This window comes from Olea europaea, chromosome 5, assembly GCF_002742605.1.
Source record: "Olea europaea var. sylvestris chromosome 5, O_europaea_v1, whole genome shotgun sequence".
Classification (NCBI taxonomy): Eukaryota; Viridiplantae; Streptophyta; class Magnoliopsida; order Lamiales; family Oleaceae; genus Olea; species Olea europaea.
In genome coordinates this window covers 9370746-9390079 of record NC_036241.1, presented here as the reverse complement: position 1 = coordinate 9390079, position 19334 = coordinate 9370746, and the positions used below count along the sequence as shown (strand labels likewise).

At 35.3% G+C, this 19334-nt stretch overlaps 2 protein-coding genes across 2 annotated transcripts in view; both read left to right on the top strand.

Moving 5' to 3' along the window:
- The first annotated feature begins 4909 nt into the window (after positions 1-4909).
- Positions 4910-6175, top strand: LOC111394216. The gene is made up of 2 exons (XM_023019977.1): positions 4910-5134; positions 5270-6175. The coding sequence occupies exons 1-2, from the start codon at positions 4910-4912 to the stop codon at positions 6173-6175; spliced, it is 1131 nt and encodes a 376-aa protein (XP_022875745.1).
- A 10068-nt stretch (positions 6176-16243) lies between these two features.
- LOC111394569 (zinc finger CCCH domain-containing protein 19-like) overlaps positions 16244-19334 on the top strand; it is a 16608-nt gene continuing 13517 nt past the window's right edge. The window contains exons 1-3 of the mRNA XM_023020436.1: positions 16244-18220; positions 18351-18430; positions 19117-19301. Of these exons, the coding sequence (XP_022876204.1) occupies positions 16506-18220; positions 18351-18430; positions 19117-19301 (1980 nt within the window). The 5' untranslated portion in view covers positions 16244-16505. The remainder of the gene's footprint in view (positions 18221-18350; positions 18431-19116; positions 19302-19334) is intronic.

Genomic DNA, 19334 nt, shown 5'->3' with positions numbered 1-19334 from the left:
GTTTCTCTTTCTTTCTTATGAAGGTGACCAGCCGTCATCGATCTCGTCTTTAGATTTTGAGTTAGAATCCCAAACATCCAAATCACCTGTCATAATTTCATAAAAGGTTGGACGATTGGGTGCATTTGGTCTATCTATCCCCGGATGGACGTAATTGATAGTGATTTCTCATTCTACCTCAAACTTCACTGGGATGGCTTCTTCCAGAAGTTGAGGTCCAAACTCCTCAACTGAGGGTTTACAGGCATCATGCACATCAGAAAATATTTGTTTCTTCTCTGCAATGGAAATTTGATCAAATGATCCAAACGAAACCATCAAGCAGGCGGCTATTCGATTCTCTCCAGTTTCAAGTTTGATCTTATTTTCTTTGTCCAGACGAACAATAAGATCTTTCAAGACGAAGCATTCTTCCACTTGGTAGCTAATAATTTTGTGAAATTTACAGTATTTAGGATGATCGATCTTACCAGCTTCCTTAGGTCTTTTTGGTATTGGAAGTTCGATTATCTTCTGCTCAAGGAGATGATCCAGATTTTTAGAAACTTTAGAATTTGGGAATGGGTACTCCTTTCCTTCAAGTTTTTTTAGAGTCACATGACCTCTACTGTGGACTTGTCCTTTGTTAGGTCTAAACTCTGACTTTGGTTTTGGGTTCGAGCTTGACCCGTAGAAGGCTATCTTTGTAGGAATAGTAGAAATTGCCATAGCTTCTTTGGATTTACTTGCCCTGACGTCTTTCTTTATTTCTTTTTTAAGATCTTTCTTATCACGTAGATCACTTGGTAAGTAACTCCCATACCTTTCAATTCAGAGCTCCAAGTTATGAGCACGTGTCGCCAATTGAAGATTATAAAGTAATCCCCAATGCATGCCTTGTACACACATGTCGATGGAAGATGCTTTGCTTATTCGTTCTTTGTAATTAAGCATGAGGTTCCTCTAACATTCAATGTACTCCACAACACGTTCTTCCTTACTCTGCTTTGTTTGAGCAAGTTATGGAAGACTGGCAGTTCACCAGGTGCTATAGAAGCGTGTTGTGAACTCTCGCTCGAACTAATCCCAACTATTAATTGACCCTATTAGTAAGTCTATGTACCATTCAAATGCAGAACCTTTGAGGAAACGTACGAACTACTTCACCATAGTGTCATTATAAGTACCTACATTGTTACACGTCTCAATAAAATAAGCAACATGTTGCTTTGGATTGCCCTTTTTCCATCAAAACACTGAAATTTCAGAGGTTGATAACTGAGTGGCATCCTTATTTTGTCGATTTGACGACTATAGGCCTTGACATACAACAATGAAGATTGTAACGAACCATCATACTGGGCACGAATGGTGTTTGCAATCATATGTTGAAGTTGTTGGATGGATATAGAGCCGACAGAGAGTTGATTGGTGTAACGCAATACGTTATGAACAATTGTCCGATCATGCATATCTTGCTTTTGTTGGCACTCTTGGAGTTCTAACTCTTTGGTTATGGAAGATCTTGAATTTTCCTAATATTCTTTAGTCGGTGGATTTTGCGACTCTAGCCTATATATGAGTGCAGTAATCTATGCATCTTTGTCTTCCAACGACTTTGTTAATTTTTCAATGGCTAAAGCCATGTTAAATTCGATCATCTGAGCCCGATGGCACTTCTGTAACCATCACTGGCTCAAGTGATTTTTCAGATGAGGCATCATCTTCCCACTTTTGTTGAGAAGTGGCATGAGGGGATCCTGGGCTTTTCGCTAAACTCATGGTCTTTTCTGTCGAATGAGAGTTTGGCTTGTTGAAGTTAATTTTCATTTTGCCTTTGTTTGAGAACTTCTTCAGTGGTGTGACCAGTTGAGTTTTCCCAGTTTTGTTTGGGCCCTCATGGAAGAGTTTGGCAAGTGTTTCTTCAAGATGAATCATAGTTTGTTTTTCCTTTTCGTTTGCTATTGCTGATATAGTAGTTGAAACTTGAAGATTTTGCTATTAAAAGATAAGAGGACAAGAAGGTCCCACTAGGCGTGCCAAGAAATTTGTACGACGAAATTTCGTGTATTGAAATACAGAAATCGTTACAAATTGTATTTTGATAAAATATAAGTGATGTTGACCTTCTTGTAATTGCAAAATTGCAAAAATCCTTCAATTAATGATCTGAATATTTGAAAACGAGGGGCCATGTAGCTTGAATCTTGGTCGTCGAGAATTTGTTGAGACTTGACTTGTTCAATGTTTGAACTTAAATTTGAATTTGATTTAATTTGAAGAAAACTTTGATCTTCTTGGACTTGGTGTGAACCGATTTGATTCAAAGAAGACTTTGATCTTCTAGGGGTTCATCGAGTTTAGGTTTGAGAGGATTTCTTCCCTTCCTCCAGCCTTGAAATTTCTTTTGCACTTCATGATTAATTTCTCTGCTTTCCTTCTTGCTTCGCCTTCCTCTTCGTCTATCCCTGTCTTATGGACCATTGGTCCTATTTATAGGGAAAAATTCGAGCTAATTTTGGTAATTATTCAATTATATTTAATTAAAATGAATAATTGAGTAATTATGATTTTATTTATTTGTTTGTTTATTTTAAAATGTGATATGGGCCTTTGGGTTTTTATGGACCTTAGTAGACTTAAAATTTAATTGGGCTAATGATTTAAATCGACCAAATCCATTTTATTTTATTATATTCATTTATTATTTTTTTATGTCTACAACACACACAAAAAATGGTTTTTACAAAAATCAAATTGTTAACCCTTTACTCTATCCAAACACCAGAAATCAGAGATTTCCCAAATCAATTTCACCATTTCTTCCAAGGTGATAGGAATGTAAAATGTCATATTTTTCATTCATTTACCTTATGCTTTTGTGATTAATTAACGCCTAAATGTATTGAATACCCTTATATTTTGATTTGGGTTGCAAATGGATGATGATGGCATAAATTAGAAGAAAAGAGCGAAAATGACTAAAGTGAAAGAAATGAAAAGTTGAAGGACTAAAATGCAATTATCCAAAAGTTGAACCGGAAGGTGAAACAAATGAGTGAAAGATTTGAAGGTTAATTGATGGAAGGCTCAAAGTGTTGGAAGAATGAAAATAAGAAAGAAGCCAAGAAAAGAGAAGATGAAAGTCCAGGGATCAAAGTGCAACAATTGAAATTATTTTATACTGCGCGCGAGTGCGGGCTTAAAGTGGCGCGTATGCGAGACCTCATTCTTGTTTACCAAGAGCAAAACAACAAAGTGACACGTGCGCAATGAAATATATGGCTCGCGGGCATGGGCCAAAATTTCTGTGACTGATCAGTTTCCTTATTTTGATGAAATTCTACATGAAAACAATATTTCTGACATCATATACATACCTAAAGACACCAGAATGAAGGGAACCTCCTTTTTGACCTAAAAATCTTATATTCTACATATTCTTGGAGGCAAAGAATGCCCCCATCCCCTTCTACTCTATTTTTGCTCCTAGAATTGATGATGCACAACTAATTTCTCTCTTGGTCGAAGTCTTGGAATCATTTTCAATTGTGAGATCCACCTAATTTTCATTGTTTAATTTATATTTTCAGTATTGAATATTCTTCCATGCCTAATTTTCATGATTTTTATGTTTGATTACTAAAAGGATCCATTAGTTTATCATGGGTTTCAATCTATAGCTAAATTAAATATCAAATCTATAATTGTTTGATTAATTTAACTTGTGAAGCGACTAGGATTAGTAATTTGTTGCTTTGGAAAATTATTAAATTTGGTTAAATGCAAACGCTTGGCTTGTGTTATCTAGGTCATTGATTTCTCTAATTTGAAAAGCCATTATTAAATTAAATTCTCACGCTTGTTTACGATTGTTTGGTAATGATGATTAATTAGATCGCTTGTTTCTAAATAATTAAAAGTAAGGAGAAATAGAAAATTGTTTTGAATGGGAAATTATTTTCCAATGATGAATACTAGAAGTATGAATTAATAATTATTTGTGGATCAATGACCAATTGTAAATCTCCAACGGTGAATGCTGACTTAGACAAAGGTTCATTCTATTGAAGTCATTTAATTCGATAATTTGTGTTTACGTTAATTGATATTTTTAATAATTGTTTATTTCAAAACCAAAAACCCCCCTTTTTAGTTAATTTAGCATAAAAAATAGACTAAATACTCTTCGAGAAATCAACCCTTACACCACTACTATATTTGTTTTGAGGAGTATAGGTTTTAATTTGGAGTACCCGCGACAGCACGCACCGAATCTTGGCGCCGTTTCGAGGAGTGATTTAGTTTATTTTTGTGCTTTTTGTTTGTTCACTTAGTTTTTTTTTTAAGGGACACATTGCTGGACATCAAACTTTGAAGGAGCTTGCAACTCCAAATTTGAACCAAAAACCTTTCTGCATCACTTTTCCTACTTTAGATATTGCCACTAATTTGAATTGAAGTCTGGACTAATACATATTTTGCTCACCTTTCATGGTCTTGCAGGTGAAGATCCCCATAAACATTTGAAGGACTTCCACGTGGTTTGCACAAGCATGAAACCTACGGGAGTAACTGAAGAGCAAATTAAAATAAGAGCCTTTCCGTTCTCTCTGAAGGATTCAGCTAAGGACTGGCTCTATTATCTACCATCTGGAAGTGTCACAACATGGAAGGAAATGAAGAGGGCAGCAAACATCCAAAAAGAAATTTGTGGCGTAATGCAGGACACTAGGGAATCCTTATATGAATACTGGGAGCATTTCAAACGACTGTGTGCAAGCTGTCCCCATCATCAAATCAGTGAACAACTACTCTTCCAGTATTTTTATGAAGGGCTTCCACCCACAAATAGAAGTATGATTGATGCTGGAGTGGAGGAGCTTTGGTGGATAAAACTTCCGAGGGCGCGAGGAATTTGATTGCAAACATGGCAGCCAACTCTCAACAATTTAGCACTAGACTCGACACTCTTTCTAGACATGTTAATGAGATAAATGTTTTATCTCTTGAACAACAACTTGCGAGACTAACTTCTCTTGTTCGTCAAATGGTTGTAGGTAATATGCAAACGGTGAAGGCATGTGGAATTTGTTCGGTGGCAGGACATCCAACTAACATGTGTCCAACTCTTCAAGAAGATGAACAAGTTAATGTAATAGGCAACTTTCATGGGCAACCACAAATGAATTATAATCCTTACTCGAACATCTACAGTCCAGAATGAAGTGATCATCCTAATCTTAGCTATGAGAATCAACAAGTGAATCAACCAAACTTCCAACAATAGAGGCAGCCATATCTTTCTAGACAACAACGGGACCAAACTTCAAGTTTTGGTATGTCTCTAGAGGATATTGTTAAGTCTTTGGCCACTAATACTTTACAATTTCAACAGGAAACAAAACAATTCCAACAAGAGGCAAGGGCAAATATTAAAAGTTTGGATAATCAAATGCGTGAAATGGCAACCGGAATCAATGGGCTGGAAGCACAAGGTTCTGGAAAATTACCCTCTCGAACAATAGTCAATCCCAGAGAAAATGCATGTGCAATCACCCTAAGAAGTGGTAAAGAGGTTGAGATTCTAGTAAAAATAGTCCCTACATCATCGAAGCAACAAAAGGAGAAAGATGTCACTGCAAACACGGATGTTCCCAATGACAATAACATAACTAAGCACAAGTTTTTACCTCTTTCTGATTATAAATCGGTACCCCCTTTCCCTCTGGCTTTAGTAGGATATAGGAAAGATGAACGAGATCATGAGCTTTATGATACTTTTGGTAGATGCGAGATAAATATTCCACTTATAGATGTTATTAAAAAGATACTTCATTATGTTAAATTTTTGAAACATTTGTGCAAGAGTAAGAGGAAACAAAAACTCAAGGGATGTGAAAAGGTAAACATTAGGGAGAATGTCTATGTAATTATTCAAAGAAAAATCCCCATGAAGTGCACAGACCCTGGTATGTTTACTATCCCTTGTACGATAGGCAAGATAGGCAAGACTAACTTTGAAAAAGTCATGATAGATTCAGGAGCTTCTATTAATGCCATACCATATTCTATATACACTTCTTTGAAACTTGGACTTTTAAATGAAACTGGTATTGTGATCCAACTAGCTGATAAATCTAATGCCTATCCTAAGGGTTCGGTTGAGGATATTCTTGTGAAAGTTAATATTTGATTTTTCCTGCTGATTTTTATGCACTTGATATGGGTAATAGAGATCAAACTATCCCCATTTTGTTAGGAAGACCATTCTTAAGGACATCTAAAACTAAGATAGATGTTCATGATGGCACACTAACTATGGCATTGGATGATAAAATTGCTAAATTCAATATATATGATTCCATAAAATGCCCTAATGATGATAATCCTGTTTACTCTATTAAAGTGATTGATCATTTAGAACAAAAAATTTTAGAATCTGATGAAAACAATGCAGTGAAAGTTGCCATTGATAAGCATATTGAGGAGGTGGATCGGGAGTTACCCTCAAATACTACCTTATAGGAAACCATTGAAGCATTGAATGCTTCTCCAAAGTCACCAAAGTTAGGTAAAAGTTTGCATAGTGTTTTGTCATTTTCTAACAAGAGACATTTTTATGCAGGTTTCCAAATGGAGGAGGTGAAAATATGGGACATTGGAAATCCAATTGATGTCGGTTGAAGAAGGAAGTAATAAGTCTAGCCAAAGATAATAAACAAAGGCGCTGCTTGGAAGGCAACCCAAGGGGAGTTCGTTCTGTTATCTTTTTATTTTTATCTTTTTACATTCATATGTTTGGTTGATGTTATCATTTTCTTTGCATTTTATCTTACATTGGGAGGGAATTTAGGTTGAGTCTAAAATTTCCAGTTCGTATTTTTGTGTTTATTTTTGACTTTTTGATAAAACTTCGACATAAGAGGGAGAAAACAAAGTGGTTTTGAACGATTTTAGTTGTGTATGCTATTTACTATATTCAATTAAACTTCTGAAGAAATCATAACATGATTGAACCGATTATCTCACAACTTAGAGTTAATTAGTTAAGTTATTTTCTTTGAGGATGGTAGTAACTAAATTTTGTAGACAAAAAGCCATGAGATTTTGAGCCTTTAGACCGACACATCCATATCAGTCTCACTATTTTTCTTTCAAGAGTGATATTCTTCCGTGGACTTATTTTGCTAGAACTTACCTTGATCCTCTTTGAGGCCATATTGATACATGCATGAACATGATTAAGGCCATCTTTGTTGCATAAGTCAGCCACTTTAGCCAAATAGCCTACCTAGCAACTAATTTTAACTTTTGTTAAGCCCCTTTGAGCCTTGTCGCATTTTTCTTTTGTAAATCGAAGTTATAAGCTTTAAATCTTAAAAAATAATATCTTTACCCAAGCCATAGAGCTAGTGAGGTATTGTTTTTCATTTTGATACATGGGAATGCGAAAGAAATAAGTGTGGGAATGTCTAAAATTTTGATAAGATTATGATGGTGGAATGGTACATGTTCTCAATTACAATTCATAAGTTCCAATATTAGTGCAATATTTTGAGTTTATAGTGATGGAGAAAATAGTTTTGAATGTTAGAAAATTATTTTATGTTCATGATTCCTCCTAATATATTACAAAAAGTGACTGGGTTGTGTGAAATAGGTGCAAAGAAGTTGTGAGTGGAGAGATTGATCTTACACTTTTTATGTATACGTTTGAACTAAGTTAATTCATCTTTACTTCAATAGTTTAATGGCTTTTGAATCACTTACACAAATACTTCCCACCTGGACCCTAAGCCACGTTACAACCCATAGAAAAGACCTTATGATTTGTATAATGTATGTGATCTAATTGGTGGAGAATGAGATGCGCAAGTATATGGTAGATCGTGTTCATTGGAATGAACTTGAGCAAAACACTTACCCATTAAACACATGGAGTTGAATGCTTATATTTCGTGAGGGTTTACAAGTTTGGTTTACTCTATCTTCATATGAAAGCGCTTGCTAGTTGATTATGAGTTGTGTCTCACATGCTTGTTCATGATGTGTTATGTATTTTAAAGAGTTTGATTGTTCTATATTGATTGCATTACAATTTTGATATTTTTGGAAAAAATAAAATTTGAGTTTACTCAAGGACAAACAAAAGCTAAGTGTGGGGGAATTTGATAGGAATGTAAAATGTCATATTTTTCATTCATTTACCTTATGCTTTTGTTATTAATTAACGCTTAAATGTACTGAGTACCCTTATATTTTGATTTAGGTTGCAAATGGATGATGATGGCATAAATTAGAAGAAAAGAGCGAAAAATGACTAAAGTGAAGAAATGAAAAGTTGAAGGACTAAAATGCAATTATCCAAAAGTTGAACCGGAAAGCGAAATGAATGAGTGGAAGATTTGAAGGTCAATTGATGGAAGACTCAAAGTGTTGGAAGAATGAAAACAAGAAAAGAAGCCAAGAAAAAAGAAAATGAAAGTCTAGGGATCAAAGTGCAACAATTGAAATTATTTTATACTGCGCGCGAGTGCGGGCTTAAGGTGGCGCGCGCCCGAGACCATATTCTTGCTTACCGAGAGCAAAACAACAAAGAAGCACGTGCGCAATGAAATATATGGCGCACGAGCATGGGCCAAAATTTTCTATGATGGGTCAGTTTCCTTATTTTGATGAAATTTTACATGGAAACAATATATTTGACATCATATATATACCTAAAGACACTAGAATGAAGGAAACCTCCTTTTTTACCTAAAAATCTTATATTCTATATATTCTTGGAGGCAAAGAACACCCTTCATCCCCTTCTACTCTATTTTTGTTCTTAGAATTGATGATGTACAACTAATTTCTCTCTTGATCGAAGGATATTGCAGCTTTGGAATTGTTTTCAATTGTGAGATCCACCTAATTTTCATTGTTTAATTTATATTTTTAGTATTGAATATTTTTCTATACTTAATTTTCATGATTGTTATGTTTGATTACTAAAAGGATCCATTAGTTTATCATGCGTTTCAATCTATAGCTAAGTTAAATATCAAATCCGTAATTGTTTAATTAATTTAACTTGTGAAGCAACCAGGATTAGTAATTTGCTGCTTTGGGAAATTATTAAATCTTAGGAAGAATATTTATCTAGGTTAAATGCAAAAGCTTGACTTATGTTATCTAGTTCATTGATTTCTCTAATTTGGAAAGCCATTATTAAATTAAATTCTCGCGCTTGTCTAGGATTGTTTGGTAATGAGGATTAATTAAATCGCTTGTTTATAATTAATTAAAAGTAGGGAGAAATAGGAAATTGTTTCGAATGGGAAATTATTTTCCAACGATGAATACTAGAAGTATGAATTAATAATTATTTGTGGATCAATGACCAATTGTAAATCTCTAACGGTGGATGCTGACTTAGACCAAGGTTCCTTCTATTGATTTCATTTATTACGTTAATTGCTATTTTTAATAATTGTTTGTTTCAAAACCAAAAAACCCCCTTTTTAGTTAATTTATCATAAAAGATAGAGTAAACACTCTTCGAGGATCGACCCTTATTACCACTACTACATTTGTTTTGAGGAGTATAGGTTTTAATTTGGAATGCCTGTGACAGCACGCACGACATGGCAATCAATTTTCCCAAACCAGATCTAAATCAACATAGAAAATATAAATTTGAAAAAAAAATATATAAGCTTTGTTGAGTCACTTCATCAAATAGAGTTTCTAAATCTAGAAAGATCTTTGGGCATTGTATATTTTTTCTATGCTACGTCAACTTGACGAAATCCCTATTAACTTGCATTATACGTGCACAACTTGTTAAATGATCCACAATTACATTCACGATGCTTTGAACTTAAAACAGAATCATTTCCCAATTTAAATAAAAAAATAAAGATTTGATCATTCGAGAAACTCACTTGAGTCACTCAAACAAAATACCATAACATAAAATTGTTTTAGAAAACCTTCAAGCCGAACGTAAAATGAAAATAATAATTTGTAATTTGAGAAACTCCAATACAATCCCTCAAACAAATTATTGCAACATTCGAAAATGAAATCTTACTCTCCAATTTTAAATGTGAATACTACATTATTGGTCTTTATTAATAACAAATTAATATCCAACCTTTAAAAATGAGTAAATTAGTCTTACGACCTTTAAATACAATATAAAACAAAAATCATCACCATATCATATAAATCATCCTTCACATTTATTGAGATGACAATTTAGCTCTCCGGCTCGATCCAAAGAAAGCCCGAGAAGACTTGATTCGAGAACCGAGCCAAAAGCTCGGGTAGAGCCCATTTTGGGCATCAAACCGAGCTCGAGCCAACTCGTTAAAAAAAAGGCAACTGCGCAACTGCTTTTAGCGTATTGCCCATTTAAAGGGGCAGCTGTGCAAGCTGCCTAATGTGTTATATTATTAAAAAAACTAGCTGACTTGATAATGCCCAAGCCGAAATCTCAGTTCGAGCCTTAATGTTTTAGCCAAGCTTTTGCTCAGCTCAGCTCGCGCAAAAAAAGTCCAACTTAATTTTACTCGAGTCGAGCTCGAGCCTCGACTTGCGAGCTAGCTCAGCTCGGTTCATTAATATCCCTACACACATATGATGATATGAAGCTAGATTTTATTATTGATTGTCGTGAAAAGTCACCAAGGACTTTGATTTCGTGTGTAAATTGGGCTCAGTTTCAATAATAAATTGATCAAACATCAACTCAATCGATTGACATCAACTCAATCGATTGACCTCAATCCACAAACTTTACCATGATTACCACAGAGTATGAATCACAGAATAGTGGTTGCCACATCAATTTAATTGCACACACATGGTTTCACTTAAACAGGGACTAGCATACATAGTTTTAGTGATAAATAGAATGAGCCAGTAAAAAATAAATGAGATGGGCCAAAAAACTAAACAAATTGGGCTAGTATAAGGTGGGCCAACAAGAAAGGCAAAGTGGGCTAACATTTAAAAGTGCCATCCAACTAATGAATGGACCACAAGCAGCACATATTAATATTTGCTTTTAGTGGCCGACTCGAGCCAATCAATTATGGTGTCGATAGTCATTTCACTTATCAATCGAAATCTATGAAATTAATCCAATAGTTTAAACATCATAGACCGAATTTATTAGGTATCGAAATCCAATTAATCTCCACCTTACCCAATGAACCTATAAGCAAAAAATACCAAATTTATACTTGCTTAATCAATATAACCAAATAAAATTGGAAATCAAAGACCTTACTACTTCTCAAACTCGATTCACATACCATATATACTCCATGTACTCATAAATTTCAGCAATCTATATGCTCAAACCCTTTTCTCGAAATTCATAAAATCCTCCAATCCAAAATGTCCTTCTTGAACTTCAAAAATGTGATCAGAAATCACAAAATCCATTCCAAATCAAAGGAACGCATGTTAAATTACCAATCGCGGGTTATCAGACAATATGGCATTCAAATTGTTGGATGACTTGATTTTCATCCAGATTATCCTTTTTTAACCTCTTTTATTTAAATCCAAATCAAGTAAATGAATTTTTTTCAGAAGCACTTTTATGTTTTCTTTGGTACCTTCTAGAGTTACATCAAATTGCATTTTGTTTTAATGTATCCACCATGAAAAGCTCACTTTTTGAACTTGGTTCACAACTATGGAAGGATTATCTATAATTCTTTTCAAAACCAAGCAATGAAGTAATAAGGTTCTTTGAATTATTTTCTCCACTTTTGATCACTGGTATAAAAAATTCAATGTTTTTTTGTCTAAAATTCAAAGATTTTAAGACATTAGTTGACAATGTTCATGTAATCCTTATTTTTCAAATTCAATAGTATTTTACAGAATTAGGTTACTATGAATATTTTTCACATGTAAAGGAATATGCGGTCCAGCCGTTCAATCTTCATAGAGATTGGGAAAAATATCCTAAAGAATTCAGGACCTTCCATAGAAAAATGGTAAAACTCAATCAGAAAATACCTCTAGAACTCTAGCCTAATATTGGAGAAGATGCACCACAGGAAACTCTACCAATGTCATAATCAAAGAATTCAACCTGATATTCAAGCTAATATGGACAATCTAAGCTAGACTTACAATTATTATCTAGTCAATCCACTCGATGATTATCATTTTGACAATTCTTGGAATCAGTTGTATCTTAACAGGACCACTCAAAACTCAGAACAGATGGTCAAATATTAAGAAGACACCCCTGAAGATCAGCAACTCAGAGAAAGACTATGGAAAATGCTTAATGACAATGTTCCCATCAAAACACTCTACACTGGTAGAGACAACCCACAGTTCACAAGAAAAATATTCAGAGGCAAGGAAAAAGCGTCACGAGAAAGAACAAGCTTAAACAAATAGGAACAAGAACCAACACTGTCCAGTTTCAAGAATCCCAAGATTTGTTGTCACACTCTTTTGACCCCAATAATCAAGACAAACTTAAGAAATTAGAACAACATATTTATGAAGAGCTCTAAGGAAAAAAATATATGCTCGCAAATATGCCTAGGTGGAAGCAAACTGGACTACCTCAGATTCAGAAGACTCAGATAAAACAGGGAGGGCAACAAATCTTGGTACCCCATGAAAACTATTAACGTGTGTAATAAAAGCATTTTGTCGCTTTGGATGAGTTATATGTCGTATTGTATAATAAATGATGAAGTACTATTTGTTTTATTAAAAGTTTGAAAAAGCAGATTCCTACTTTATTAAAAGAATGACTTTTAGTTAAAAGTCTGTCCTTTTGTATCATGATTATACTTGAGTCCTGTAGGATTTTTAAAAGTTGTTTGTCTGATTATTATACTGGTCTGTATTATTGTTTCAATGGTATCTCAAGATTGAATGAGTCCCCTCCTCTATATTAGGAGCATTCCTCCTCCATTGTAAGATCATCAAAAAAACAAAAAGAAACTCTTCAGTTTTATAATCTCATGAGTTTAGAACTGGCAAAATAATCAGCCCTGCCCGAACTTTGAGCCTCGAATTTGTCCCGTGACAAATTAAAAGATTTTCTCAAAAATTAGCCCAAGAGAAGCTATTTTTGGATAAGCAAGTTCCGTGTAGGTTTTCACTCTCTCTCAAGCTCTTTATCACTAAAAAGTTCCGATATGCTTCACTAGCATTTCTTAAAAGCGGTCCAAGAAAAGGAAGCAAGTTCTGCAGAGAACACAGAAGGAATTTTTTTCCATGATGGAAAAGTTGAAGGAATTTTTTTCCATGATGGAAAAGTTCAATAAGCATTTACTATCGGGAAGAAGCAGTTTTTGCCAAGAGAGAGATTCCAAACAAAAATGTATTACATTTCTCATTCGTCCCAATGAACATAGAAAACCTAAAAGATGCAAGTAGAAACATATTTCATACTGCTGTATATAATGTGCTAGTCAAGAGTATTACCTTCAGCTTAGTACCCTTAGGAAGAAGTCTTAGGGCTTGTGCTCCATTTATTCGATCCCATCTTTTCCCCAACAAAGAGGATTATTTAATGTTATTGAAAAAGAAATTTTTTAAAATATAAATATTAAAAAACAAACAAATTGAGAAACAAATGGGGCAAGCCACTACCCCGCCCAAAACCCACACCACTACCATCCCTACACGAGTTTCTAAATCTCTCTGTTTTCTCACTAGCATTTAGAATTCTATTATTAGTCTTATATAAGTCATGCTAATCAACTATTCGAGTAGTTACATGAGTATGCTCTACTATTGCCTCTTCTGGTGCTTCTTAGCATTAGAAATTGTATTATAGACCATTACAATCCTACAAGAAGAGTTAGGCTCAATCTTTGAAGCCTTAGATCGACTGTTTATTTGTAGGCTAGAATACTTGAGATATAAAGAAAATGAAATGGCTTAGTTTGAGTAATGGATAATTCCAACATGACACTCGACCAAACATAACCCCAAGAGGGATGTGTGTTGTTATACCTATGAAGTGTTTTCCAGAGAGGGTGTCTTTTGATTTAATTTATGCTAGACTTTTGCCACGTGTTTTCTATAAAGTGATTTATACCGCAAGTGTACAATGTCAAGTTTTGTAATATAGTAAATTAGCTAAGAGTGTCGAACCCACAGAGATTGTAATTCAATATTTACTAAGTATTATAATTATATAGTTCTGCTTTATCTAGATGAATGAATTTTAGAATCAATGTTTCTAAACTAAATTGACGTGATGAATGTGATGACAAATTCAACAAATAAATGCAAGTTATAAGAATAATCAAGATGAGAAAGCCTAGGATTGTGATTTCACCTTACTATCAAATATGATTTTCAAAAGTTAATTTGATCTCTAATCAATTTTCCAGGTTTATAAGCAAGAACTCAATTGCATTTCTATTCCCTCTCTAGAGTGCCAGCTAGAAAATATTCCTAGAAATTAATCCCAATATCTTTATTCTAAATTAAAGTCAAAGAATTATTTAGATCGTGTTCTTAGATGGAACATTTTTCAAAGAATTTATACTTTCTCTCGAAACCCATAAATTCTAGGTTGTGTTAATCTTATGATCGCGCCTAAGTTCCTCTCCCTCGAGTGCCAAAATTAACTAGCATCTACTCATTCAATTAGTGGCCAATTAATTGAAAGCATTAAAATCATATCACGAATAAATAAACATGGAAAATCAAATAGAAATAACTAAAATTAATCAATCTATATTCTTAAAGTTTTGATTACAATCAAACCCTAAATTAAATGTTTAGTTCGTGATAGAAGAAACAAATCTAAACATATTGATGAATTACATAAAGAAGAAAAGAAAGAAAAACTCTTTTTGAAGCTTTTAATTGGAATACCTCTTGATGTTCTTCATGCTTCCTTGCTCGATTCCTTGACGTTAACCTCCTTGCTCTTGATGAATTGTTTGTTGAATTGACTTCAATCTTGTCCCCTTCAATTGTTGGAGAAAATATGTCTTTTGAATGGTAGTTATAGTATTTTGAAGTTTTTGGACGAATTACGGTTGAGTTGGGCCGAACAAAGAGTTCAAAAACAAAAAAAATCCTTTTCCCCCATAGTCGGAACCTCGGTGCCCAATATTGGTGTTGCAGCGCCACTTTTATTGTTATTTTCAGCGTGGTGGCGCCCGTTTCGGGTGGAAAGATTACACTGCGTATTTTTTAGTATTTTTGTCATAACTTTTTCGTCTGATATCTGATTGAGGAAATTCAAGATGCATTAGAAAGCTAGCTTAAAGGGCTACAACTTTGCTTCGGACATCATTCTCCAATTAGATCGTTTTCTATGTCAAAAATGGGTATCAATATGAGACTAAAACTCCATAGCATAACTTTTTTCGGTTGAAAATTGATTTGTGTCATATTTTTACTAAATTTGATCCCTTTGACATCTTTCTTCATCCAATTGCCTCATAGCACTCTCCGATCTTCAATACGAGTTTCAACACAACTTTTAATTATTTACATTTTAGTCCTCAAATTTTGGATCTCTTACAATTTGGTCATTCTCTCCAATTTTGTCAACTTTTGCTTATTTTCTTCAATTTCATTAACCTATCTCACAACATCAAAATACACATTAAAACGTTCTAAAACACTCTAAATGATAATGAAATAATAAATTAAGTGACATAAATATCATGAATGTAGAGCACTCAACTTTATTGGTGGTGGTGGAGGAGTGGTGGGATGATACAAATTTTCTCAATTAAATTTACAAGTTGTGGAATAGAAGATGAGCAAATTGTGATGGTGATGACGATAAGAAGAAGGGCGATGGATGTGGAGCAAGGNAAATTTACAAGTTGTGGAATAGAAGATGAGCAAATTGTGATGGTGATGACGATAAGAAGAAGGGCGATGGATGTGGAGCAAGGTTAGGTTGGGTTAATTGGTGAATTAAGTGGGAAAATGTAGATATATATATATTTTTCCTTTTTTAAGAACGATCAACTAAAGGTTAATTGCTGCACATTTGTTCAATTGACAGACATTTGGTTGGTTACCATCTAAAGGTCTTTTCAGTGTATATTTTTACAAACCTTTGCAATGGCAGGGCCAAAAATAGAATGTCTAGAATCCTTTACAGTTTTTAAAAAGGTTTAGAACCCCAATTGCAATTTTTTCTCGTAAAAATACACCTATAGAGGGTATGATTGGTAGACTGGATAAATTTCCCAAAGCCCAAAACACACACAAGGAATGGATCGAAACACAAAAGGCTCAGCTAGAACATCCCACCTTTTAAACTCACCGGCCCATGATCCACAAAATGATAAGCGGATTCTCTTTACAAGTTCCAAGCAGTCATCAATTTCATGTGTTGGCTGGCTCCTTAAGGAAAAAATGAAACCCCAAAACGCAAGAGAATAAAATTCATCAGCATTGAGCGTTCTTTCAACACGTATGCACATTTGTATAGCACTATTCACCTATAGTGCGGTGCCTACGCAAATTCAAGGGGTAGTGTTTGAAAATAAAGTTGGGTTCCCATGGCGGACGATGAAGAGAGTTTGTCAAATGTGAATAGGCCGTTTTTGGATGAAAAATCGGTAATGGAAGCGGAAGTGATTAAAACCGAGGAGCAATGTGGGATTTTTCGTGAATTGGACGATTCGAATTCAAGTGGTTGGGCTGTGAAAGATGAAATGCTTGTGACAGAGAAGAAGCCGGCGGAAGAGGAAGGTGGAGCAGAGTGTGATGGTGTGGACAGAGATGAAGCGGTAGAGATGAGATTGGAGGCGGAGGTGGTGATGGTGTTGAATGTAAAAGGTTGCGAGGAAACTGTTTTGAATGTAATTGATTGCGGACAGGCGGGCCAGGAGGCGTCGGAGGGAATTCGGATGGTTGAAGGTGAAGTGGAAGGTGGTGGTGAAATAACTGTTTCTTATATTGGGGATTTAGAACTCAGTAAAAACGGCGGGGAAGAATTGGTGCCAGTGGCTGACACGAAAGAGGAGATGGTAGTTGTGAGAGAGGAATCGGAGGCATCGAGTGGTGGTGAAATGGCTGGTTCTGATGTGGGGGATTTAGAACTAGGCAAAAAGGGTGTGGAAGCATTGGTGCCAGCTGCTGACACAAAAGTGGAGATGGTGGTTGTGGGAGAGGAATCTGAGGCATTGAGTGGTGGTGAAATGGCTGTTTCTGACGTTGGGGATGTAGAACTAGGTAAAAAAGGCTGGGAAGAATTGGTGCCAGTGGCTGAGACAAAAGTGGAGACGGTGGTTGTGGGAGAGAAATTGGAGGCTTCAGATGCTAAAACTGAGACAGAGGTTGAGGTAGAGAAAGGTGCGCAAGAGAAGGCTGAAAATGAGGAAGTAGCGGAGGTAGAGCAAATGGATTTTCAAATGGTGGAAAGCAATACGAAGGTATTGATAGAGGGTGCTATGGACTTTAAGGAGAAGGTTGCTGTTGAATTAAATGATTCAGAAATTCGGGTTGCTGACGAAGTAACTCTAGAGGAGATTTCAACCTCCCAAGCCAAAGTGGAGTTTGAGATGACGAATGAGACAAATTCTGAAGTGGCCAGTGCCAGTGCTGGAGAGCAGGTTCATGGATTAGATGGTGGTATGGGAGTTGTTGGAACTGAGTCATTAGAGGCTGTAAAAGATGAGTATGCTGAAGATAAAGGGGTGGTTGCTGACGATAGCTTGCTGGCAGAAACCCAAGTGGTGCAGGAGAAAGATATGTATTTGGATGTATCAAAGGATTCAGAATCAGCTGAGCCTGTGAACGTTGCAGAAACTGTGAAGGAAGCAGTGGCAAAAGATGAGATTCCAACAGCAGATACAAAAATGGAAACAGATACGGAAACAGATATGGAGGCTAAAAATGATAACTTGGCTGAGAGGATTTCATCCAAGGACACAAAATTGGCAATACAGAGTGAAATGGAGATTGAGAAAACAAATGATGATGTTGGTGAGTTTGGTGAGGCGTTGGGTGATTCACTGGCTGTTGTACAAGATGAAGAAGACGAGGCAATGATTGCCATGGAGGAGACTGGGACTCAAGACACTGAAATGGAGAATGAAATTAATGTGGCCAACTCTGGGAAAGTTTCTGGAGGGAAGCAGAAGAAAGGAAAGAAATCAAAGACTTCAGCAAGTTTTAAGAGAGCAGCAAAAGCTACAGGGAGGAAGCTCGTGGGAGACGATGTTTGTTTCATTTGTTTCGATGGTGGGGACCTCGTCATGTGTGACCGCAGGTGAGTTTCTTGTATAGTGACATATAATCTTAAGAATGTAACCAGAAAAAATTGTGTTCACTTGTTTCAAAAAAAATTGTTGGTTGTGTTTTATGGGGCTTATCAATAATTGTTCCCTATGAATTCACAGAGGTTGCCCAAAAGCATATCATCCATCTTGTGTTAATAGAGATGATGCATTTTTCAAAGCCAAGGGGATCTGGAATTGTGGTAAGTGCCCCTCTCTATCTCCTCAAGTGCTCACATGCATAATTGGAGATAAATAGTAAATGTTATATCTGATCATTTTATTTAATTGGAATAATATTGTCTACAAACTCCTGCCAATTTTCTCTGACTTTTGTAAATGAAGTTTCCATGCATATATTGAATTTCAAACATTATGATGTGGATGCGAATGATGCGAATGAGTCAGATTACATAGTCCTCATATTTAGCTTCTTTTGAGACCCAGTTCATATGATTAGTAATGTGAATTCCCATCAACTAAGTAGCAGTATTATTTCTATTACCTCTTGTCAATATGATCTATAAGTTAGCATTCCCACCGTTCAGAAGTCTAATATGCAAATTATATAATGTGTTAATATGAACTTTCTTCACTGATTGCTTTGCATGCTGTCTGTTTGAACTGCTGTTTTTTCATCATTTCTAGACATGTTTTTGATTAGTTATTGTGTTAGTCAATATAGCAAATACATTTTTGACTACTACATATGTGATTTAGGATCTTTTGAGCGGAGAAACTTGTATAAACATGTTATATATGTGGCACTTTTTTATATTTTGATTGTCGCTGTGCTTTAACTCTTTATTATGCTGTAGTTAGAAACATATAAGCATGTATAGTTTGCTCTTGACTGATGCACATCATGCTATCTTTTCTTGTACTTCAGGTTGGCATTTGTGCAGCATTTGTGAGAAAAATGCCCACTATAAGTGTTATACATGTGCATTTTCCTTGTGCAAAGGTTGTATCAAAGATGCTGTTATCTTATGCGTTCGTGGAAACAAAGGGTTTTGTGAGACCTGCATGAGAATTGTCTTGTTAATCGAGAACAATGAGCAGGAAAACAAGGATGTGTGTACTTCTCTCATCCCTCCCTCTCTCTCT